Here is a 26065-nt window from a genome sequence, read left to right on the forward strand (position 1 = left end):
CAAGGTCATCAGAGACTACTAATGCTTCTCTCGCCCACTGAAACTTCGGTTCAATCAAAAAAAAAGAAAGGAAAAAAAAAAGGTTCAAGCAACATTGAGTGTGGATATTTCCGAATGGCTTGTTGCAAAATACGCAATGCAAAGCAACGCAACGCAATATACGCAATATGCGCAACATATCGGATGTCACAGCGTTTTGTGTTCCCCCGTGTTATCTGTTCCTCCGAACACTGTGCTGTGTATTCCCCCTTCGCCGTGACGATAAATATAGCAAAACATAGCAGAATATGAGTACAGAAAGTATCCTAAACATGCATAAAAGCCAACTTTCCGGCCAACTTTAGGCCTGAAAACTTTTGTTTCATGCTTACTCGATGGACTTGTTTCATGCTAACTCGATGGACTTGTTCCTGTTGAAATATTGATGTACCGGAAGACAGCAACGACAGGTATTTTATCATTTTACGAAAATTAAGGTCTACAAAATAGTGTATTCTTTCTTCTAAGACAGAACTGAATTAATGTCTTTAATTTTCCTACATGCGTGTTGAAATCAATAAAACGAACTATCAGTTCAAACTGTCTTTGTGTCCTTTCGAGAAACATAAATAAACAATTCAGAACAGTTCAGTTTAGCTAATATGTTTGAGGATTCGTCACCGTTAGATCTCCGGGAATTTATAGTAATCCTTACGGCAGGAGGGAGTTTATATCATCACCCCAGGCAGACGACTTACTCTCTTAAATACATGGCACATCCACCTGGATTTTACTTTAACGCGAACAAACCCATAGAGTTAAAATGGCAAGAGATGAAGGAAAACAAGACGCAACATACATGTTAAATTTTGCGCTAGGCTATACTTATAAAAATGTCGACCACAATGTAAATTATCGCGGAAACATTTGAGGGAAAACAGTTACTTATGATCTTGACTGTTCCGGATTTGTAGAACGATCCGGTTTTGATGATGAAACGGTTTCGAAACGGCAGGTCTAAAACACAGATCAGGTCACAGGTCAGGTTGCAGGTCAGGTCACAAGTCAAGTCAAGTCAGGGCAATAGGAAGAATATTTTTCTGCCAACAAAATTGACTATTTTTGCCATCCCATAATGGGGGGGGGGGGGGGAGCGGGGGTATTTACATAAAGAAACAATACTAGTTATTTACTCTTTGTACTGTATCATGCTTCAGTCAACTGAACATCCATCGTTTTAATGCAAATACCCCCCCCCCCCTCTTCAAATGACCTGTATGATGGGAAGAGTGAAAAAAGCGAATAACGAGAAATATAAATTAAATAAATTAAATAAATTATGGCAATACCCATAAGTCCTGTCATCACGTGATTTATCTTGTGAGCACATGGGTAAAAGTCACAGAAATAGAGGATAAGAGGGAAGCCGATGACAACAAAGTAGGAAGCAATTTGCACATGAAATTTGCATTAAAACGATGGATGTTCAGTTAACTGAAGCATGATACAGTGCAAAGAGTAAATAACTACTATTGTTTTTTTATGTAAATACCTTCCCCCCCCCCCCCCCCCACCCCATTAAGGTATGGCGAAAATAGTCAATAAATATTCTTCCTATTGCCCTGACCTGACCTGCAACCTAACCTGTGACCTGACCAGTGACCAGACTTGCAACCTGACCTGACCTGTGGCCTGACCCGCAACCTGTGACCTGACATGTGACCTGACCTGACCTGTGACCTGTGTTTTAGACCCACCGGGTTCGAAAGGACAATAAAACCGAGTCTATAATAATTCAGTGCAGCATATAACAGTAGGCTCGATTTCCGCCGCTCACTCGTGGCTCATTTCCCGAAACAGCCACTGGTAAGCGAGCCTAATATAACAGAGGATGGTCAAAGATGAAAGGCGATTAATATTGGAAACACTTACCGCAAGATACATCCATTTTTCAGGTGTTTACAGGAGAAACCACGTGGGAACGGGAAGCATGCGCTGTTTGACATTTTGCAAGTTTACCGCTGATAAAATAAACCGTTTTGCACATATTGCGTATATTGCGTTGCGTATTTTACAACAAGCCTTCCCGAACACAGTGAACATGGTTTATTTTAGTTTTAGTACCATACTTTGTAACCTTAGTAACGAGGTATCTTCAAAGAAGCCAAAGTACAAACAACAACAATGCAATTAAAACATGTGCCCCGAACATCTATCGACGTTCCGTTCACATCAAGTTTCATGACGTTAAACGAAAATTCTTTCATAAGTCGTTGATTCTACTGGCCGTTACTTGAGAGGTTATTTGGGCAGCTGGGACGAGCTATACTGCCGTTGCCGCTGTGGACTGAGAGGTTAAAATAAAGGCTGGTTTTCACTAGCGACGGAGTCGGAGTGGTAATCAGAAGCTCAGAGCGATACGATCTAGTGAAAATCAAACTGTCGGCGTCGGAAGCAGAACGCCGATTCCGCTTATGACTTAGTCGCTTATGATCCAGTGAAAACTGCCTTTTCGGAGTCGGAAGCAGAAGCTGAAGAATAAACCAATCACAATGCTCGATTCCAAGCATTGTGATTGGTTGGTTCTTCCGCTTCTGCCTCCGACTCCGACAATCTAGTTTTCACTGGATCATAAGCGACGGAGTCGTAAGTGGAGTCGGAAGAAAATGGGAACGTTCTGATTCTTCCGACTCCGATTCCGTTGAGCTTATGACTCCGCTTACGACTCCGATCTTTGATTTTCACTAGGTCTTAAGCGCTCTTACGACTCCGACTCCCACTCCGACTGGGTCAAAAAAGAGTGACTTCTGTGGAGAAGTGGCCGTTAGTGGAAGTTCGAATGTATCTTTAGACTTGTCAGAACCTCGTATTCCCCGGGCCTTTCTCCACCAATATAAAATCCCTGGGAGAGAGGCAAAATAAAGGTCAAGTCAGAAGAAAAATCGGTGATCTCGTTGAGGCCTCTCTCATTTTCTAATATAACCCGAGAATTACTATATATAAGCCCAATAGTGCCTTTCATATGCATCATACTTTGGAAGAATAAACTATTTCTCCTCACAACTACGACAAAACCTGTTTGTATTCCACTCTAGATCTGTGTGACTCAATATAATGCTGGCCTCAAAAACGCTTTTTGTGTTTTAAAAACTCATTGTGCGTCACACAACCGGGAACATGTAAGGTAAACCGGAATTCAGGAAATGTTTACTTGTTGAAATCCTTACATTTGGTCCAGAATCCATTAAGCAATCCAAAATCTCACCAGCTATTAAATTTCTATGGAGGGTGTAAACTGCAACCCAAACCTCTTTACGCCCTCTGCCTAAGGCCACTCTCAAAAATACCCTTTGTTTGCCCTCCAAAATTCCGTAAGCATTGTTTTCAGTTTCTTTTGTGACTTACAATGGTCCCAAGAGAATATAAAAACAATACTTATGCAAAATTTTGGGGAGCAAACAAAGAGTACTATGATATTTAATTTTCGAAAGTGGCCTAAAAGCCGAAATGCAGACTAAAAATGAAAAAAGGCCAATTATTTGATGTTTGAACGCGATGTTCTGAAAAAAAAACCCAAAATTTGATTTGATAGCTTATCCTGGTAAAATTAACAGGAATAGTTTACAGACGGTAAAACGTCTGCGACAATGCCCCTTCAATTACTTTAAGTTACATTTTTCTGTCGTACTGTTTAATTTATACTAGGCATGAGATATCTGCTTATGACCAATGGAAATCGAGGGCCGTACGGGAATTTTTTGCTGGGTCGGGCCACGCTTTAGAACACAGGCTCGAGGGCTGTGAATTGAACTTTTAAAAAGCACGGGCTAAGGACTAACAGCGAGGCCCAAGAAAACGATGTTATAAAGATATTTCTATCACTAAATCTTTTAATTAAAAAAAAACCAAACTATTAAAATTATTAACTGGCCATGCTGTAGAACACAGGCCGTTTAATTGGCCAATCACAGCGAGCGTACTATCCAACAGATGTGACGAAAACCCTCACTCGTTTGAATCTCCGCTCTCTTGATTAAAAATTTGATTTTCCACTTTATAAAGTAAAGAGAGAGAGTGAGACAAACTTTCTGTTTTCGCATCTGGGAATGTTATTCCATCTTCGTAAGAACATATGTTTGCCAAGCTAACACCGTAAACTTTCACGTGTGTATATGTCTGTATGCAAATTCACTTACTCATGTTAAAACATTATCGCTTATCAAACAATACTTTTGAACAAGTGTTGACCCATGCGACTCCGTCTTCTGCGTTAAAAATTTGCATATTTCAGTCGTTTTTTAAAAACAGCAAATAAGCAACAAATCTGCCGTATATAACGACACGATAGGTTTCAGTATTCTGCAGACATTTTCGCCAATTCCCCGTTTCGATTGAGCGGAACCAAAAGGAAAATTTCCAACCATTCTTGCGTTGAAAAAGAGCGGAATATTTATGCTTTGAAGCGTGAAAGCTAAATTGAATATTCGATTCTGGAACAGTTTCCAGTGCTTCGGGAACCAAACTGACTAAAAACATAACTAAAATTTATAGCTTTTTAATGCTAAAGTATTTTTCACTATATTTTGTTTTAAATATACGCTTTAAAAGCGACCTGGCCGTTTACAGGTATAATTTGGCGAATGGGTCCCACGTGAGTAGGGCCTTGTCTGCAAAATAAGTACTTGAAGCAACTAGCGATAAGTTATGTAAAAACAAACCATTAAGTGAATTAAAGCTGAGAGTAAAACAAATGTCACATTTCTCTCCTGGAAAACGACATTTACAAAGTTTGGTGCTTTTAAATTTATCTAGTAAATGTCTTAAGCAGTATTAGTTCTTCACAGAAATAAGAGAAAAGAGTCAGAGGTTCGTGCTGAGAGCGTTTGTTTTCGAAATGTGCTGATAAAAATTCATGAATGTCTGTTCTCATCCGTTCATGACGCTCTTGACAAAGTCCTCGTAGTTTATAAGTCCAGAGTTGTCTTCGAAACCCTGAATAAGGGTGTCCACATCTTCGTCTTTCAATTTCTCTCCTAAGCTTGTAAGAACATGGCGAAGCTCTCCGGAGTTTATCGTGCCCGATCCATCGCTGTCAAAGACTCGTAAACTGTCGACAAAAACATCTTGACCGTATTTGTGTGTGCGAGAGCGAAGCGACAAAACCACTGGCACAAACTCCTCGAAGGAGATCCTCTTGTTTCCTTGAGGGTCTATTTCTCTCATTACCTTTTCGACTTCAGCTTGGGTCGGGTTCAGTCCAACCGATCGCAGCATCTGGCCCATGCTGGAGGACTCGACTTTGCCGTCGCCTACAGTATCATAAAGGCCAAAATTATCGCGTAATTCGTCCATCTCCCGATCAGTCAATGTGCTTGCCATCTTTGATCCTCAGCTTAGTGGTTGTACGGGTAAAGTTAAGAAAAGGTTCGACACGAGAAGACTGCTGAGCAAGGTAATTATTGACAACAATAACACCGGCCTTAATATATTACACTTCTTTTAAGGCTGCAAGGGTTTATGGTATAACAGAGTCACGTGACACTGAGACCCTTCAAGTCCTCCCCAAGATTTTATGTTTCCTTGACGTAAAAGCAATAACAAGGCTATTAATGTTTAGGTAAGGCATGTGATGACTCATACAAGAGAAAAATGATTTTTTTCTTGTCCATCTCTCCGTGAGGTACGGGGAATTAACGTAATATTTTTGAGATTTAACAGAATAATGCCGACCTTTAAAATGGAGTCCGAGCGTGAATGAGAACTTTCTCTACTGAACATGCGTATTTAGAATGAACATTAAACTTACTCGTACTCCTCTATTCTCGTCCCCAGAGTTCTCAGTCTCTTTCTTACCGTGTTCTTGGCGCCGACCAAAAGAAAAGCGGACCCTAGGGACGAGAATGGTTCTCCAATCAAAAGGTTTGTGTTCTTGCGGTCATGATTTTTTTCGAATTGGGTCGTGGTGAAGGAGATGTTATATCTCTCCAAGAATTGAGTTTGACTCGGAAGGAATGATTTATTTGAAGGAATGATTCATTTGAAAGGTGACTCGAGGATACTCGGAAGAATTCCGAGTGTTCCTTTGCAGGAGTAGAATCTTCCGATTACAATTAGAATCCCTGTGCGGTGGTCAATTTACATTATCAACTCCAGTGGTAAAACCAAATTTTTGTGTACGATTTTCCCCACCAACGCAGCACGACAGTTTCTTTAGAAACTATACCCCCTTTACTCTTCCGATTACAAGTTCGAATGCTCAGCCAATTGCAACGAGTGGAATGCAAGCAATCTTTAGGGACACAGATAACATTGCTGGTGGACGAACAAAAGGAGCTAATGAGAGATCTTTTGCTTTCTTCCACCAACATGGCGGCGATGACGTAACGGGAAAACCTTATAGGAGACTCTCGGGAACTGGGTAATTAAACAAGAATTTTTTCAGAGTAGAGAAAATTAATGATTCATCGAACAGGGAGTGAATAAAAGAAAGATTAGCATTGCGTTTAAAGAGCAGGAATGGCGCACTAGTGAGAGCGTTCGCCTGCCACCAATGTAGCCCTGGTTCACTTCCCACACATGACGTCACATGTGAGTTGAGTTTGAGAGGTTTTTCTCCGGGTAATGCGTTTTTTACCACAATTGCTTGTAATCTCGCAATCTGATTGGCTTATTTGCCGTTATCGATAAGAGTCTAGACAACGGTGCTCGCGTCAATTTGTCACGCAATGCAATAGCCAATCAGGAACGCTCATTTTGGAAAATACACCAATCATATTGCTAGAAAGTTATAGACAACGCTTGCGTTTTCTTCGTGTCATGATCTTGGTCACGCTCTGAAATTAACACTTCTTTGGCGTTGAATATAGTGGCAAAAAACAAATGAAGAGTGGTTCAGCGTTGTCTGCACTCTTATCGACAACGATATTCGTCATCGCAGTGGTCAAAATGCTGTGGACTCACGAGGCGTAGCCGAGTGAGTCCACAAAAAACCAGTGAGTTGATTGGATTGGATTTCTGTACAGCAGTGTTCCCAAATAGTTCCTCTGAGTGCAAGCTAGGTTCCTTGTTTTTGTCGATCAGCTTTTGTTTCGCTCTCCAATCACAGACCGCGTCTGGAAAGCTACAGGGTCTTTCCACGTTTGCTGTTTCCTGCAAACCCGATGCTAAGTCTCTCACCCCAATTGTCACAAAGCGGTGAGCTTTGAGCATTTGGTGAGCATTTGGTGAGCATTTGGAGGGCATTTGGTGGAAGAGTTCAAAGAACAAGGGAACGTAGCCAATGTGGACTGGAGAATAGGGGAAAATAAAGACAAAATTTTCCCTGAGCAAAGGAGCAGAAGACACTAAAGTGAACATGAACGTTCAAGTTGACTACAAGGATGAGTTTCCAATTTTAAATTTGTCCCTTTCGTTGGACAAAAACCTCTCCTTTCTTGCTCATCGGGTCATAGGAAATTTTTAAAAACAAGAATTTTTTTGGCAAGTGATTTTGTAAACACACGAATTGAATATTAATTTAAAAGTGTTCTCAAAGTCAATCGAGTAACCGTAGCCAAATGTCAATGAGGATCTGTATTGTCAGGAACACATGTATTATTTTTTAGGAACTGGGACGAAACCTTCGTAAAACCCTGTCAATAATACGAAGCTTAAGTTTCCTTTTGTAGTGTAAACTGACACACATATTCACGTTTCCTGAAGCTACATTTGGGAATCTCCCTTTACAGCAAGCAAGAGGCAATGAGAGTCCTACTGCAAAATTCAAGGGTGGATCTCACAAGTTTACTTGGCACCCGCAAACAGTTAATTCTGTTTTTCTGTTGGAGTGAGCGCCACAATTTTAGCAGGTACCATTAAATAATTAATCGAAAACAAAAGGCTCATTTGTGAAGGCGCATCCTTTAAACTAGCTCAACTATGCAGAAAGACCTCGAAATTTGGTGTACATTGCAAAATTGACTACATCTCGGACTAAACCGGCGCTATGGCTGGCAACCCAGACCCGTTGGATGTGAAAGCGAGGAAAGAGAGAGAAGATACACAGCTTCGCTTGTCCCTTTTTGTTTGTGCTGTGATAGTTTTAACATGGTTCCTTGGAGCTTTTGGCTTCTCCTTTGTATGGGTTGTTTTCATCATTCCGCTAATATTCACGGTGTGGTATCGCAAAAATTGCCGTGTCTTAGACGGTCGGGTCCGCGAGGCTGAGATCAAAGTCCACCGTCGAAAGGCTTTGCGAGATGAAGAAACTGTTGAATGGCTGAACTTCGTGTTGAATCGATGGTAATTATGACTGTAGCGAGAAAAAAACTTAAGACTAAACTTAAAGGCCATCTTCATGTTAAATTCTCTTTTTTTAGGGTGTTTATGACGACTACATTTAACACAACAAAGGAATCACGCATCATTTTACCAAAATTCCGTTTGATAGCCCCAAAGGCCATCAAATGCTATGTTAGGCTATGCTACGAGCTCTAGGTTCTTATATGCAGTTGAGTAACTGCGTGCCAGACTGACCAAGTATCTTGGTTTGCCTCATATTGGCTGCGTTGCTGTGTACTTGGAATTTAATTTTATGTTGCCATTTGTAAACTATCAAAACTCTACCTCTAGAACTACTTACACGTTTATGTATCATTTTATGCCAGGTTTTTTACTGCAAAAAGCAACTGTTTTTACGAAGCATAATCGTTTTTTGTTTTGTTTTGTTGGTTTGAGCTGTGTTTGTGGTGTAGAAATTGGAAGGGCAGCTCAAACCAACAAATGTGTGTGTGTTGGAAAAAGGAGTCTTTCGTTCTATTTTAGCATTATTTTATCGAGTGTATTTCAGTTCACGAAAAACCTTAAAAAAAGATTAAAAGTGTAGGAATTCTAGTTCTGTTTAAGACACTAACAGCAATATTAGTGTACAGACTTATTTTGGAAAATTACAAATCAAAACATTAACTAATCTCTCGTTGAGAATATGCTCACGTTAGATACAATAATATTCTAGGTAATAATACTGATCCTTTTTTGTCATCAATAAAAAAGACTTTTGCCAAAACTGACCTGTTTAGTTTCATCTTCAAGCATGTTTGAAAAATAAATGAGATAAATTTTATTTTCTTACTGGTATTTGGCAGCAAAACAATTTTTAAGAAGTATTTTATTTGGTTTGACGCGCACTAATTCGAATAATTCTCGAGTAAAATTGGAAAACACCAGTGTGTAAATGCCTTTGAAGGGTTAGTGCTAGAATAGCAGTTTCGTAATCTACGTACGGAGAGAAGAAAATCGTTTGTAAAGCTCATTAATAATTCATGATTGGACAGCCGCCTAACACAGAGACGGTATTTTTACAATCCCGAAAAATTTTAATTGCTACTCATATCAATTTTTGTTTATCTGAACTACAAAATGAACAATTTTTATTTTCGATACTTAATACAATTAAGCTACTAGATTCACATTTACTTCGTAAGTCAGATACAATTCGTTGGATTTATATTAGAGTTAAGAAATGATTTCGGCAAAGGCAGGACAAAAAAAACAATAATATTATTTGTTTAATGTGGGACGTGTTTTCTCGGCAGCCGTTGTCTCGCTTAATATTCCTGAAAGTGGTTTGTTTGCAGACGTTAAGGAGGCTCGAAATAGTTTCTCCTTTTTCAAACAAATAAACATATTCTGTCCTTAGATACAGCTAGGGTAATAATATCAAGACGAAATTTGGCGAGGCTATTAAGTACCCATAATAGATTTCTCTCATCACATTTCCTCCAAAATAACGTTACCATGGCAGCGATTTAAGGCATTTCTTTGAGCCTTTAAAACAAGATATATTGTCTTTTTTGAAAAAAACGGGAGAGTGAAATCTTCCCATTCAGCGTTAGCAGATAATGTTAGAAATGATCTCTAAAATATTCAAAATTCAACAAAATCTGTAGGTCAGCTTTTCAGAAAAATCAGTTTTTTTGAAATGTGTCTCTAATTTTTTTTTTTTTTTCACCTACAGAATTTTTTTATATTTGAAAGACAAACGTTTTAAATTAATCTAAGCGAACATGCAAAAAAAGAAAAAAACACCGTCAGGAAGCAGAGATATAAGCGAGTAAAGTTGCAAAATCGAAATATAAGGGGTTTACAAGATCAGCATTTACGCATGCGTCACCCGCTCATTCGAGTGCACGCGCGAGAGGAGCTACAGGCCAACAAAGACGGATTTTAGTGACCTTTACACCGTTTGTGTACAATTTTCGTAGTTTGGGTGTATAGGAGTTGTCTATTTATATTCCATATATATAGGAATTGGAAGAAAGGTGAGTGAAATTAGCGGTATTTGTTTATTTCTGGTGACCCATTTTGAATCATGAGCTGACCTGTGCAGCTTTTAGAATTGCATGTGTGGCTTACACGCGCACGCTCAGCTGAAAAACTTGAACACGTGTTTTCACGGGTAAGATTAAACGTGAAGAGAGCTCGTGCCAATGCAATAATAAAAATATTAAAAATAGCACGCCTGTTGTAATTCTGATTTGAATAACCGCAAGCGACCCCTCATTGGCAGAAAGTAATTGCCAACTCGCTTAAGCTACCTGGTTTGCTGGCAGTGAGTTGGGAAAGGAACTGTTTTCATGGAATTTGACAAACCGCTCGTGAAAACACGACCATGGAAATATAATCGTGTTGCACGTGCGTCATGCATTTTTAGTACATTTATTCGCCTTTCTCTGCGTCCAGAATGCAGGTAATTATATGCAAACACATTTTTGATATCAAATACGAAGTGTCTCTTTAAGTCCAAGCATTTTCTACCTCTTTGTAGCAATGAGATAAGTGTAAGGTTTAACGTCATTCTCTGGTGATGGTTGATGCAGCTGTTTATCTTTAGTTGAGGACTGGAGTTTAGGGGACACTGTGTAACGTTGATTGTTTGTATTCCCAGACGCGAGTGACGTTGAAGTTGGGGACAAGAGCAAGGGGACACTTCGTGACGCTTATTTAAATCCGTGTGCATCTAATCACCTTCCCTTTCAACATGTTGAATCGAACTTGAATCGATGTTGATGATGTGTTGAGTTGAATCCATTAGCCCCCCCTCCCTCCATCAACATCGTTGGGTATGCGCGTGCGCAATAATTGGCCTCCCAATGACGTGTTCATGTCCGTATCCATAGTACGTATCCATATGTCCGTATCCATAGTAACAACCGCTGCTGCAGTCCGGGACTGAATACAAGGCCTCTTGTACAGTTTTGTTGAATCAGATGTTGATGATGTGTTGAAACCGCTTGCCAACCCCAGCAGTCAACATCTTTCAACAAAATCGAACGGATGTTGAAACAAATGTTGAAGCTGTTTTCTCTGGAATTAAATTTAATTATGTTTAATGATGACTTAAGAACTACCACTAGCATAACCTACTTTTGAAATAATGTAGATCCACAAATTTGTCTAAACTAGCCTGATTGATTACTCTCAATTTGTAATTTGTACTTAGTAATTAATTTTTATTTGATTGTATTTAGCATGTAATTTTGACAAGAATGTACCGTGATATATTGTTATTTTATCTTATTTATTGGTTTAGCTATATATTTTATCTCGGAAATATTAAGCCTGGTTCATACTTGCGACGTATACGCAAATGCAAACGCAAACGCAATGAAATACACGTGTAAACTACTACTACTACTATACTATACTATACTACTGTACTATATTACTACTATACTACTACTACCACTACCACTATACTACTATACTACTACTATACTATACTATACTACTGCTACTACTACTATACTATACTATTACTACTATACTATACTATACTATACTATACTATACTACTGCTACTACTACTATACTATACTATTACTACTACTATACTATACTGTTACTACTACTACTACTATACTATACTATACAACTATACTATATTACTACTATACTACTACTACCACTACCACTATACTACTATACTACTACTACTATACTATACTATACTACTGCTACTACTACTATACTATACTATTACTACTACTATACTATACTGTTACTACTACTACTACTACTACTACTAGCGCAAAGTGACGTTTCAGTGCCGTAGTTGCCTTTGTTGCTCGAAAATGTCCATAAAGATTTCTCACTACTTTTTCCTTTCATATATTCATTTAAATGCAGATTTGTGCTTTTTATTCTTTAGGTGGACTTTCAGTGAGGTTTCCCTCAGCAATCTTGTCCGTTCGAGCCTGAATCCTGTTCTTGACTACAGCAAACCATCATTTATAGGTAAGGCAGACATATAGATTGTCATATGTAAGGAGACTATAATCATCATCATCATCATCATCATCATCATCATCATCAATATTATCAGATTCATCGATATCATCATTATCTACTTCATTAGGGAGCTTTAGCAACGACGACGGTAACGGCAACAAGAACGTCGTCGTTAAATGTGAATTCGCGTTACTTATGTGACAAATGTGTGGCATGCAAACTCTCAAGAACGAAACTGGTATGAACGGCGCTTAATTTAGAGCAGAAAATGAAAATTTGTCCTTAGCGCTGACGTTTTCTCTAAAACTTCAAATTTAGTCATTTCGCGTTGTTATTTTGCAGACGACAGCAAAGAAATAGACGAAAATGAAAAGATGCACGTGCAATGCGTGCAAAGCTATTACTTTTGCTCACTAAATATTCCAATTTTGTGACGTTCTCGTTGCCGTCGCCTTTGTCGTTGCTAAAGCTCCCTATTATGATCGTTTTCCCGCGCTTTCACCGGCTGCATGCGCTTGATTTGCAGCGTGATTGGCTCATTTTGTGTTCTTCTCGTGTTGTGCTCGTGATTGGTCAAAGCACTCAGGGGGGTTCAAAATAGTATCAACACTTTCAATAAACTGTACGTTTTGCAAGGATTGAATCTACTCAAAAGTTTAAAAAAAATCTGTGGAGCGGGTTCATAGCCACCTTCATTACTGGCTCTAAATCCGCTCTAGAGAATTTCTAGCAATAAAAATAGCGGTCACCGAGTTCGTTTTTGTGGTTTAAGCGTTTAAATACAAAATATAGGGTGTTTTTACATGGCTGTTTTGCTGCCATGGTGACTCATTACGTCACTTTAATGAATGCATCGTGGTAAGCAACTATTGTTGGTTTAGTTTGTACTATAACATTACCGTTACATGAACGGTGTTGTAGAATTAATCCTTGGAGTATCCCTCCAAATTGTTGAAACTCGTTTGAGCCACCTTAATTTGATTTTGGTTCCACTGTTTTAATTAAAGCCGTTTTATGCGCAGAATCTATGGAACTTACAGAGTTCACCTTTGGAAAGAAGACACCGTTTTTGAAGTACGTAAAAGTTTTTGAGAATATCGACGAGGAAGGTTCTCCCGATATTCCCGCGAGTGAAAGCAACGCATTCAACCCATCCGTCGACATGGCAACAAGACAGAGGCATTTACTGGTTCTCGTCATGGATTTGTGTTTACATGCGCCTGACACTAAAATCGCCATCAAAGTTAGATTGGGAGGCAAGATGTAAGTCTGTAAGCTAACATGGTCATCGCAGTCAGATAAGGAACCTATGCAGTTGCCGCCATCAAGACTGGAAAAATACAGGCGTCAACGGGATTCGAACCCATGACTTTGGGATTTACACTGCACTTGCTCTACCAGCTGTGCTACCAAGGCAGCTGGGACCTGATCAGTTCTGCTGGTCGAATATACGAAATTTCATATACTCTAAAACTATATAAGTTTAATTTCTTTGATAAAGAGATACTAGGGAGTTTAAGCAAAGACGACGGCTACGGCAACGAAAACGTCAGTCCAAAATATAACAGCTCTATCGCAAGTGTCTCGCGATTATTCCGTCTTGTTCACCTTATACAATACAGGTGAACAATCGTGCTCATGCTTATTCTTTCTTTGTTGGCTGGTTCAGGTGTTAGCGTGTGGCTGGGCTGGGTTGTTTGGCCTTGTAGGTGACCTATGTCCCATTGTCTCTCGTCCTACCTTTGGGCAAATTTGTGAATAAATGAATAAACAAAACTAGTTATGACAGTCATATCGCACACAGTGACTCTCTAGCACACATACCTTGCGAACAATACATCTCTCCTGAATGCCACTGTACACCTAGTACTTGCCAGTCTTGCCAAATAACAATCGCCAATTTTCATGCTATGACACTACAGCGCTGTCCGCTTTGAATCTTTTTATGGTCACCGATTGACTGCATCAACTCAGATAGTACCACTTTGTTTTTTTTATATTGTTGCAGGGTTGGTGCTGATGTTGATGTCAGTATTGAGGACGTATCTCTATCTGGCCGTGTTCAGATTGTCTTCGAGATGGATCACATAGTTCCATTTCCACACATGAAGTCTGTTGCTGTCACTTTCCTCGAAAAGTGAGTTTCTTCAACCAAATTTTAAATTGTTTGAGCTCAGGAACCGTGTCTTGTACCGGCTAAGAAGGATTGTTGAAATAAAACACATCGCGGTGATGAACATTGTGAAACAACGCATTTTTTTCAAATGTATGTTGTAGCATACGAAACGTCAAGTTTATAAAAATGCGTTAATTGCTTCACAATGTTTATCACCGCTATGTGTTTTATTTGTAATTAAATTTCCAAGGCCGAAGAACAAGAGTTAAAGGACTGTTGAGTTTTACAGAAATTACTCAAATGGTTGGTTTTCCAGTAATTGCTAGAGACGGTTGTGACTAAAATTGCATGGGCCTCCGTAGAGGCAGGTACAAAACACATGTTACAGATCATTGTTTTACCAATACAGAAAGTATCTTAAACATTCATAAAAGCTAACCTTAGGCCTAATAGCCCATTTTCGAGTTGCTGCATGCCTCAGTTTCATAGCGAGTCCTGGTGCACAACCATTCAAATGGAAATGAGTTGAGTATTCTTATGCAAATCAAACTCATTTCCCTACAATAGTTGAGCACCAAGACTCACTTCGAAACCGAGACAAACAGCAACTCGGAAATGGCCTATTAGGCCTAAACAAAAGTTTTTAGGCCTAAGTTAGCTTTTATGAATATTTAGGATACTTTCTGTATTGGTAAAACAATGACCTGTGACCTGTGACCTGTGACCTGTGTCAAGTGGGACACTTTATGACAAATGCATAACAAACAACATAAGGGCCAAACAAGGTCTTTCCATGTGCCAGTGTGTAGTCAGTTTTAAGTACTAATCTGCACTATTTAAGCCCAAGCACATGTTCGAGAGTGGTAGCCGGTAGAACTGACAAAGAAGAGTTTCTTTCATAAATAATAGGAATTGGAAAGTTGATTGTCCAGCATTAGCAGGAAAACAACAAAACTCAACCAAAAACATAAAATGAACTTACCTTCTCGCGTTTTTATTTTTTACCACAAACGCCAAATTTGTGACTTCACGTCTGTGATGTGACGTCACTTTCTTTGCAAAATCACTTCCGGTCGCCGTCCGTGTTGACAAGAAGGTCGCGTGCTTAAGCTCTCTAATGAGGGTGACGTGTAGCACCTTCACCTCGCCAGTCTAACACGACGTTATGCATTTGTCATAAAATGTCCCGTCTGACTGTGGCGGAGACACAAATAATAGTGGTGCTATATACAGACGCCGGTGAGACGAACGAAAAGGGGTTTGCTGGTGAGAGATCTTTTGTTTTCGTCCGCCAACATGACGCCAGGACTTATGTCGTAACGTGAAAGCCACCTATAGGACTTCTAGGAAGGATGAGGTCGACTGTAATAAGAACGTCGCCGGAAAATATGATTTTTGGTAAATGGGACGATTTTGCGATCATTGCAATTCGTTTTGAATGTAAAATGTGTGCCAACTGTCCTCGAAATCCATTCGATTAAATGGCGCTCACAATAGGTGGATTTCACGTGACGTCATCGCCGCCATGTTGGTGGACGAAAACAAAAGATCTCTCATTAGCTGCGTATGTTCGTCCATCAGCAATTGCACCATTGTTATCTGTGTATCTACAGATTGGTTGCAAACCATCTATAAGGGTGAAAACTTATGCTTACCTTGGCCATGTAACCTCAAATTTGGCCGTTTCGAATTGCCGTCTGTGTTTTTAGCATCTCGTAAGTGACTGTATAAAAATGTAAAACACACGTGGACGGAGTGCAGAGCCATTGGTTTTGCTCAGTCGTCCTCCTGGGCATCGTCGTTGATTGTGCACCCTAATAATTAGTTTGCGCTCAGCCTGTGAATCACTCATTTAAAATATTTAATTGCTGTCACCTCAAGAAAACGGGAAGCTTACGCAACGAAGACGTCGCCAAGCCCGAGATCGCGACAACTGAATGAGTCTAATGAACTTAAACGCCCCGCAAGTGCCTTTTACAATTTGGTTCATTTCTTGGCAAGGTGGCACATTCGTTCTTTGACAAAGGGGCTTGGGCACGCCAGCGAAGTAAAAAGAATGTACGTTACTAGCTGCTCCATGGCTTGTCAGTCGCTTACGAGCCACCTAACAGTTGATTCGCTCTAAAATGACCTTTCCTCGTCCTCATATGCATTTTCCTGCGCGTGCAGCTTTGATCTTATCTTTGCCCATATTTGGGCATAACATCGGTGTCCTAAAAATCCCCAGCTTTGTTCAAAGGAAAAGAGTTGCAGCTTACACGCTTCAAGGTCATGTGTTTCTGCTACTGCATATAGACGCTTTACTTTGCAGACCTCATGTTGATTTCGATGTGCGGTTACTGCGTGCTGTGCAAGTGATGGATATTCCGATGCTGAAAGATTTTATAAATGCCCTGGTCATGGACAGTTTAACTTACGGTAAACTTATTGAAATGCGCACTTAAATTAAGCATCACTCGAGATTCTAACTTGGATCTCAGATAGTAAACTTATCACTGTTATGAGGTTGACAAGCACACGCTAGGGCTTTCAAACTTGACTCACCTCTTCATAGTATTTTATCTGAAAATGAATCACCAGGTACTTTTAGGTGTCATGAGTTCAATAAATTACACCCATCTGTAACCACCTGATGACAATAAATACAGTCAACAATTTTAATGCTCTAGGCACATTTAGATTGCCCTTTTCTGGACGATAGATTACATCTGAAATAGTTGAAAAGCATTCCCATCGTTTTTATGATAAATCGGCCCCATCTTAAGGCCTATTTAGGAGATTCTGAAATAAAAATTAGGTTTTATCAAAAGTCCATCACCCAAAATTGATTTAGTCCCCATCAGAGTCAGAAAAGTTTGTATTTTCAAACCAAGTTTCTTGTTGAATTAGCCGATTTGGTCTATTGTTTATTCCCCCGCAAACTTGGTTTAAAAATAGACACTTTTCAGACGATCCCGGGGACAAACCCAATACCAGATTCTTGGGTAATGGATTCTTGGTTTTAGAGCAGTTTTCCGTTGAGTGGTGTCGTCAAACAAATACCATAGTGATTACTCTGACCAATCACATCAGGTGCAAACATTGCAATGAACCAATCCAAATTAACGTTTTGCAGCTTGTGATCACATGGTACAAAAAACCGCCATACTGGAACGCAAATTGCCTACTGGGAATTTCTCACGCTGATGGGGACAAACCCGATACGTCTGGATAGCATCTCCTTTTTTTTCTGCCTAGCTTTCGTTGACATTTAATTTTCACTGTTATTTTGGTTTTTCTCCACAGCACTGGTTGATCCTGGCAGAATAGAGGTTCCTCTATTTGCTGCTGATCCTGATAAGATGCTAAGTGCGGCGAAGAAGTCGACTTACGGTATGAAAGCCGCTGTATAGTCACTCGCTATGTAAAAGTATAAATCACGAGAATTACTATCTTCTTCGTTGTATGCTACCTTGGTCCCAGAGTTTTTCTTGAGGTTTTTCTTCTTGCCGCTTCGCTATTCGTCTCTCTCGCGGCTCAAGAAAATCTCTGGGACTAGAGAAAAACTCGGCTTGAGAACTGAATCTCACAAACCAACAGCCTTTACATTTCCTTATAACTATAGGGACATTTTAGCAAACAAAAACGAACGAAACGAAACGAAACGAAACGCCAAAAAATGATGAAAAAATCTATGAATGGAGCACTATAAAGTAAGGATTTCTAATTACGAAGATGGTACTAAAGACGACGACATTACGAACGCATGAGGAAAATACGCTTCCTAAATACAACACAGGAATAAAATGCATGACCGTTAAAATGATCTCGCTAAAGGCCCTGGAAAATGGCTAGAACATTTGCTTCAACATCTATTTGATTTTGTTGAATTATGTTGAACGATGTTGACCGATGGAGTGGGCGAACGGTTTCAACACGCTTTTCAATTTATTCAACATCGATTCAACTTCGTTTCAACATGTTCATGGCAACACGGTTGAAAGGGGGAAAGGAAACAGTTCAACAAAATCGAACGGATATGAAGCAAATATGAAAGCCGTTTGCCAACCTGCCTGCGACCGGCTGAAAATGACAGCCTCAGGCTACGTTTATTTCGCATAAAAAAGAAAAAAACATTGAAAACACGCTGCTAACTACAAACGAATGCGTTTGTACTCCTAAAGACATATATATTTAGTAAAATCCAACTAGTGGTCTATTATCAATGCTGCGTTCTGATTGGTTGAGCTACTAGTAGGCTATTTGTTATAGCCCACTAGTAGCGAAAAGCGCCGGCTTTGAAAATCAAAACAACAATTAAAGTCTAGCTTTAACTAGAGAAAGATGTTTTGTCTCGATATTTTTTTGACCAACTAGTTGGATTTTACTAAAACAATTATTCCTCTCGCCCTCATGGCCTCTGAGTCAATAGCCCATTCGGCCTTAGGCCTCATGGGCTATTGACTCAGAGCCCATTCGGGCTCGAGGAATAATTGTTAAATATTTGCCCGCGGAGAGGTCAAGTATTGCAAAGAAAAAATGTAACCAAGGTCTTCAAAATGCATTTTCAAGTCAAACTGAACTAAGAAACCAAGGGTGCATTCTTTTGGTAGTATCCTGGCTATTCTCAATCCGGACTGATTAGGAATAACAGCATACAAGGAATATCAATTCACAAAAGAACGCTGTAAGGAATACTATCAAGGTGACCTGGAAACTATTGTATCTGCGCTGCACCAGTTGCGTTTCCATGGCGACTGAAAAAGGTTTCCCGAAAGTTTGGCACACAAAATGCTGAAATATGGCCATAACAACCAGTTTTTTGGCGGTTTCCTCGATTTTTTGGTTTGCTTCATTTGCTATTAAACCTTAAGGTGAAGATGACCTGTGAGTGCTTTGCGTAGTCTAGGACGGCAGCGTAAACATGTTCAGATACAAGGGTCTGTCGAGGGTACCAATTAATGTCAACGACAGTTCTTTTGGCCAGGCAAGGGCACAGACACAAACACAAACTGATAGCTCTTCTTGTTCTAGCACCGCTAAAGAAACGGAAGAGAAGTCAAGCACACCCGCATCTACGGTAGACAATTTGGATCGCTATTCCATTCAAATTTCTTCATTTTTCAAGCCGCCGAAAACGAAAATGAAAACGAAAACGGAATAGGTCCAAAAAGAACACCAATATCGTCTATTCCGTGTATTCCTACCCCGGAATAGTACCAAAAGAACGCGCCCCAAATAAAACTACAAAATGTTTGTCTTTCCTTCATTTAGCTGATGGAGTACTGACAGTTACACTGAAAGGTGGAATGCCGGAGAAATTTACAGGTAACGTATGCATCTGCCAAAATGGTAGCCGTTTTATCACTAATTCATATTTTTGTATTCAAATTCGCTGCTTTCACTATTTATTCAAATGCTGTAATGTTTAATTCATTTGCGTTGAGTTTAGATGATCACATCTGGACATCTCTTCAAGTTGGTAATCTTGACGAGAAGAACACCGAAAAGATTCCTGGTGGGACGACATTCGAAGAGTCGATATCTTTGCTTATTTATGATCTCCCCAATGACAAGGTAGACATTTTCTTTTCTACTGTGCTTTTGTATATATAACGTGTGCTGATTGGCTAAAACTCTCGCGCCATTTTCTTCAACCAATCATAATCAAAGCAATGACCATTTGCACGAAAACTCCGGTTGGAATGGAAAACTCATAATGTTACAGGATTTTCTCGGTGCGGCGTTTCGCCAGGTTCGAATCTCTCGCGGCTAGAAGAAAAATAGCAAATCAAAATGTCGGCTGTAACTGCAGTGTCGCCTTACGGAACCCGCACCCGCAGTGCACGCGGCAGTCAAAACTGTGCTATCCTAATTCCAGAGCTCTCGATCCGAGGCGCTGGCCAAGAGGATCGCAGCTCTGGGGACGAGAATGCGTGCAAACCGGAAATGCCGAAGATCACGCATGCGCAAATGTTTTGCCGCGGTGTTGCTATCCTATCAATCCTTTGCCCTTTCACCGGAAACGGTGCACTTCTGTGCGTAAACGACCTTGTTGTCGGTCTACCCTGTCGAAAGGACCCCACCAAAGTCTTTTTTCGTGAAGCTAACGCAAACAAATACATTATCAATACAGTTTTGACGTCTTCTTACACTTTATTTGAAATAATGGACTGAATTCGTCTTAAATTAGTTAGAAAAAGCTCAAATAACAGCCAAAGCACAACCGCTGACGTTCGAGTCGCCGCTCGCTGGCAACCCAATTTTGACGCCAAAGTTTGTTGACAAAAAAGTTCCACAAAATATTTTAAAGGATTTTCTGGCCCTTTAATTTGGGATAGCACAGTTTTTCCCGCTCGCTGAATTCTGATTGGTCAATTTAAATTTCAGTAGCTCTCGCCGTATGCAAGTCGAAAGGCGGGAAAAAAGGCCAAGGTGAACCGAGTCGAGTGGGAGTTTACAAATGGTACAGGATTTTTCCGGTCATTTTGGTTGAAACGGGAAAAGAGGAATACGTCTGAGGATTTCCGTCTTTTTCGGAAATTTCCGGTGGAATGAGCTGTACCATTTGAATTTCCACCCGAAATTTTCGGTTTTTGTTGACAATTATAAAATAATTAGGATAGTTAGCGCACTCTCATTGGTCAATAGCTGTGTTTAGATGAGAGTATGGAAACACGGCTGTGACATCACATTTTGATTGGTTATGTGTTGTCAGACGCGTGTTTTGATTGTCTGTAGGAAATATGAGCTTATATCGAGAAAATCTGTTGCAATCAAGAATTTAAAAAAAAACCAGCATTTTCCTTCATCTTTGAGAAATATTTTATAAACGCAATACAGAACTTTTTTCCGAGTTTTTATAGCCTCATCTAAACACTCAGGGGAGTTGGGAGAATTCGAGACAGTTATGCAAACCCTCGACTGCGTCTCGGGTTTGCATAACTGTCGAGAATTCTCCCAACTCCCCCTAGTGTTTAGATGAGGCTATGGAAACACGGAAAACGTCCGCTATTGCTTAAACGGTAAACACTCCCTGATTTGCTCGCGTTTTGCATTTGCCCGCGCAAAGCGCCGGCTGCACTTTAAAGGCCCACATTCGCCCAAAACTCATTGCGGTCGTTTCTTTTTGTTTTCAAATAACCGTTTGTCCAACTGCGTGGTCTGATTGGCTGAATGCACTCAGATGAACCACGCGGGAAACAATATGTCAGCTATTTGAATAATTTCGTGTTACACAAAATTCAGTCACGTTGCGCAATGACTTTTGGGCGAATGTGGGCCTTTAAATTTTGATTGACACGTTTAAATATCTGTGCTTTTTGTGATTGGCGAGTGTTGGTGTCACGACACTCAATTAAAAACTGCTGGTTGTGTCATTCGATGTATGCGAAAACAAATCACATCAGAAAATGACAGTTAGCGATTAATAGACCACTTCGGATAATACCATAATACTCTTTGTTTGTCCCCCCAAATTTTGCGTAAGCATTGTCTTTGTTTTCTCTAGGGACCATTGTAAGTCCCAAGAGAAACTGGAAACAAGGCTTATGCAAAATTTGGGGGGGGGGAGCAAACAAAGAGTATTATGGTATTTTCCGAAGTGGCTTATTACCGGATTGATTGTTCTCTGCGATATTATCATTCATTATATTTTTGTTTGACAGTTAAATGTGGAAGTTCGTGGAAAGAGAACTTTTGGGACTAAGTATACCATTGCGAAGTACAAGATGTTTTTGGGAAGCCTTGGACTAGAGAAGAAGAAAAAAGTGTAACGTCAATATTTGAGCAAAGTCAAGATTAAGTCAATATTTATTTAAGAGCAATGTATAATACTTAATAATTTTGCAAAGCGATTTCCCGCGCTGCTGCAATGCTTGGCGTTATTATTGGCCAGAGCGGAAAATACCCTTAATACTCTTTGTTTGTCCCCCCCTCCCCAAATTTAGAATAAGCATTGTGTCTGTTTTCCAGTTAGGACAATTGTAAGTCCCAGGAGAAACTCAACGTTCATACCATTTCTCATGCTTTTAGAGCGTTTTCACTCACGTGACCAGCAGCCATATTGGATTACTGAAACAAAAGAAAGTATTTGCTTAAAAATAGAGGTCAATTCCCGGAGGATTAATTTGGTACACCATCATGGCCGCCATTTCTTTGTCAGTTGGAACACCAACATGGCTTCTGTGACGTCATTTGAAAACGCTCAATAACCCGAATTTTTGGACCGCTCCCGGGCAGTTCATTAAACTGAAAAAACACAGGAACTCGATTATTTGGAGATATATATTTTGATTAATCACCCTTTTCTTTTTATCATTTAGCGAAACAACACTCAGTAAGGAGGGAATCAGGGGATCTAAACTTGAAGTTACACTGGAATACACACATTCAAAACCCTACGTAATCAGCAGTCGAACAGATGAACAAGAGTTCCTTGAAACATACGTGAAGCCTACCGAAGAAAGTCCAGGTAAACTAGTGAACTCTGCTATTCAAGTTTGTTAATTGACGGTGACGAGGTAGTTACGTACCTTTTTTTCAATTCTGGTTTCCCTTCAGTCTGAGGATCTCTACGTAAAGGGAGGAAACGGGGAAATAAGAAAACTATGAGCATCAGGCGGCTTTTATATTGTTCGCCTTCCAACAACGTGTCCCGGGTGGATCGTCATGAAAACTGAGAGAACTCGAATCGAAATGTTTTAAAGAAATTTTTCTTTAGCTTTCCTTTTTCTTGTTATTTTATTATTCAAAACGAATTTACCCATTTTAAATTTATCCTCTATGAATGCTTACTTCTTTGGGAGTCAGGCAGGCACATTGGTCATGAACCATGCCTCCTATGTGTGCGATTGTATGTAGGCTGAGTTGTAGTCGATCTCAACCTGACGTCGAGGTTTTTCTGTGGGAGGTCCAATTTTCTTCTCTCGTCAAAATCGACCCATAGCTAATTATATCTGACCGTGGTGATTTTCGAGGGCCACATATTAGAAAGCTCAGTTGGATAAGCATCGGACTACTGTGTGGGAGGTCGCGGAATAAAAAACTCCGGCTGGACCAACACTCAGGGCCTTTAAATAACGGAGGAGAAAGTGCTGCCTTTGTAATGACATCTGCAAATGGCTTGACTCTCCAATCTTCTCGGTCAAGGACGATAAACTGTGGGCCCCGTCTCACAGCCCTTCAGTGTTCACAACCCTGTGGGACGTAAAAGAACCGGCACACTATTCGCAAAGAGTAGGGCATGAAGTTGCCGGTGTTTTGGCCTGCCTTCTGGGGTATATCATGGTTGGGAGAGTAAATCCTCATAGATACTGACTACACCAAGCTCTGACCTACTCTAAAATCCCAGGGTAAAGAAGCATATATGACAGAAGATATATGATATGATGACATAACTGCTAAATGGTAATGTGTCAACCCCGTTAAATAAAGATTAGGCGGGTTCATACTAGGGAATACTACTAAAGTAGTTCTTACGTCAAGAACTACTTTGAATGTGAACGGGGTTTACTTTAGTTGAAGTACCTTACTCTGTAACCTTAGAAGCGAGGTATCTTTAGAGAATTAGGCGAAAGCACGATCTCAAGTCTAGTTTTATCTCCATCGAATGTGTACTTGAGCAGATCATTCGGAGGCAAGCAAGTCTCAAGTTGACTTGAATTTCTTTCGCACTTATGACCTTCACGGAGCCCAGTATGAACCCGCCTATTATTGTATTGTATTGATATTGCATTTACATACGAAGCAGACGAAGAACTGTTTTTATTGACTCTTACGAATGTTCAATCTAACCTTTGTAGCTGTTTGACTGCCGTTTCCTTTGTATTCACTTATTATGCTCTCTGATTATCGCCCTTTTTGTTTTATGGCAGTGTCTGGTCTTCTCCTTGTGGTAGTTCATAGCGGCGAAAAGTTGATGGCAATGGATGATGATGGTTATAGTGATCCTTACTGCATAGTGGCTGCTAATAAAGAAAAGGTAACAACAACGTGACAGTGGGACAAAAATTAAAACTATTTCAACTACGCGCCTCGTTGTGGGATTTTTTCCATTTCATATTCTACTGCACTCGTGGCGAAATTATTGATAATTAACTTTGATATACACACTTAATTGGGGCTTTTCAGAGCCAATGAAACAGAACAGAACAACTTTTAAAACAAACCAGTTTGCTATTTACAAGTGCAGCCGAGAAGTTGAACCTTGGACTAGCAGAATCATATTCAGCGAGTTGTCAGAGTGAGTCTTGAATCCGGGATCTCGGGATCTCAAGGCAAGCGCCCTAACCACCGGGCCAAACTGCCTTCCACAAAACTGACTGGACTGCAAGGGTCAAGTGAAGACAATTAACAATTAGACCCGAAGCCCGCAAGGGCTACGGGTCAATAGCCCATGAGGCGAAGATAAATGGGGTATTGACCCGTGGCTCTTGAGGGCGAAGGGTCTAATTGTTTTACTATCACCCAACTAGTTGCACAGAAAAGGCAATAATAAAGTTAGCGAATGCAAGTTGAAGAAATATTTATTTGGCCGGAATAAAAAAGAAAGAAAGCGTCACGCTTTTCGATAGCGTAGCCAATCAAAACGCAGGATTTGCATTAGTCCACTAGTTGGGTGATACTAATAGAGAATAGACCACTTTTACATTCTTTTGTCTTTATGTTAATTAGACCTACTGCCCTCATTTTGAAACAGAAATTCTATTCAAATTTGCTGGTCGTAGCGAGGTTAGAAAGGCTTATTAGCATTAACAAAAGAATATTTGAAGAACATTTTATTTGGCCGCCATTATGAAATAGGTCTATGAAGTATTCTTGTATTCCACAAAACGTCTTGGTTTATTCACTGTACCTTGAAACTCTGTTTTTTGAAGGTGCGAACCACTCCGCACGTATCTGAATCTGTTAATCCGGTGTGGGAAGCTGTAGTGGAATTCGCTGTAAAAGATTTTACTAAGGTAAGCAGAAGTCGGCTAGACCGATATTGAGTCCTCACCACAAACGATTGAGAGAGGCAAACTCATCTGATAAACCAAACTATGGGAATATGAAGTACGAGAGCTATTTGGCTCAAATCCGAAGAAAATGATTTGAAATCTATGATAAGTTACGAGTGATACTGCGTGGTTATTTCAAAGACGGCACCTTATTGGTCAGTGTTGGTGTGAAAGTAAACCGCGCGATCATGGGAACAACAGATAAAAGTAACCATCGCACCATGGGCAGCGCAATCTAAAAATAAATTTCATCTTCTCTTGACAGGGTATAAGCTTTGGCCATTTATTAAAAAAAACGTGCAAAGAGGGGAGGTTTCGTATTTTCAGCGTTGAGTTGTAACGCACAGGGAATGAAAAGATTGGAAGGCGGGGTGGTCTCCGATTATTGCAAAGCGTGGTCGAATTGACGCCAGTATTCGGGATTCGGGGCAACCGAAGGCGAATCTTTCCAGTGACCAGAGTGGGAGCAATCGCATGCAACTTCGACTCTTCGCTGATTTTACCCTCCTTAGTTAACCATGTCACTTTTCCTTGGGATTATTTCTTTCAGGTTATTTAAAATTCTAAGTAACTAAGTGCTTTCCTCTTACGAGCAAAGCCTCTCCCTTTTTGTGTGCGACATACCAGGCTCCGCCAATTCCAGCCCAGCCGTCAGAATGCGAAAGATCTCTCTGACCTTGTTTCCAGTTTATCTCTTCTTTCTGTCCAGTGGAGCGAGAGAGGG

At 40.1% G+C, this 26065-nt stretch overlaps 2 protein-coding genes across 2 annotated transcripts in view; one reads left to right on the plus strand and one right to left on the minus strand.

The window, feature by feature from the left end:
• Positions 1–4518: 4518 nt before the first annotated feature.
• LOC138049521 (myosin-2 essential light chain-like) lies at positions 4519–5472 on the minus strand. Its single transcript, XM_068895830.1, has one exon. It carries the CDS (start codon positions 5356–5358, stop codon positions 4906–4908), a length of 453 nt encoding a protein of 150 aa, XP_068751931.1. The 5' UTR covers positions 5359–5472; the 3' UTR covers positions 4519–4905.
• A 1313-nt stretch (positions 5473–6785) lies between these two features.
• Positions 6786–26065, plus strand: part of LOC138049522 (uncharacterized) — a 63050-nt gene continuing 43770 nt past the window's right edge. The window contains exons 1-12 of the mRNA XM_068895831.1: positions 6786–8259; positions 12167–12252; positions 13269–13509; positions 14255–14383; positions 16674–16780; positions 17648–17734; positions 19616–19669; positions 19794–19918; positions 22009–22112; positions 22666–22814; positions 24217–24323; positions 25219–25302. Coding sequence (XP_068751932.1) covers positions 7964–8259; positions 12167–12252; positions 13269–13509; positions 14255–14383; positions 16674–16780; positions 17648–17734; positions 19616–19669; positions 19794–19918; positions 22009–22112; positions 22666–22814; positions 24217–24323; positions 25219–25302 — 1569 coding nt within the window. The 5' untranslated portion in view covers positions 6786–7963. The remainder of the gene's footprint in view (positions 8260–12166; positions 12253–13268; positions 13510–14254; positions 14384–16673; positions 16781–17647; positions 17735–19615; positions 19670–19793; positions 19919–22008; positions 22113–22665; positions 22815–24216; positions 24324–25218; positions 25303–26065) is intronic.

Source organism: Montipora capricornis, chromosome 5 (assembly GCF_036669925.1).
Source record: "Montipora capricornis isolate CH-2021 chromosome 5, ASM3666992v2, whole genome shotgun sequence".
NCBI classification, from domain to species: Eukaryota; Metazoa; Cnidaria; class Anthozoa; order Scleractinia; family Acroporidae; genus Montipora; species Montipora capricornis.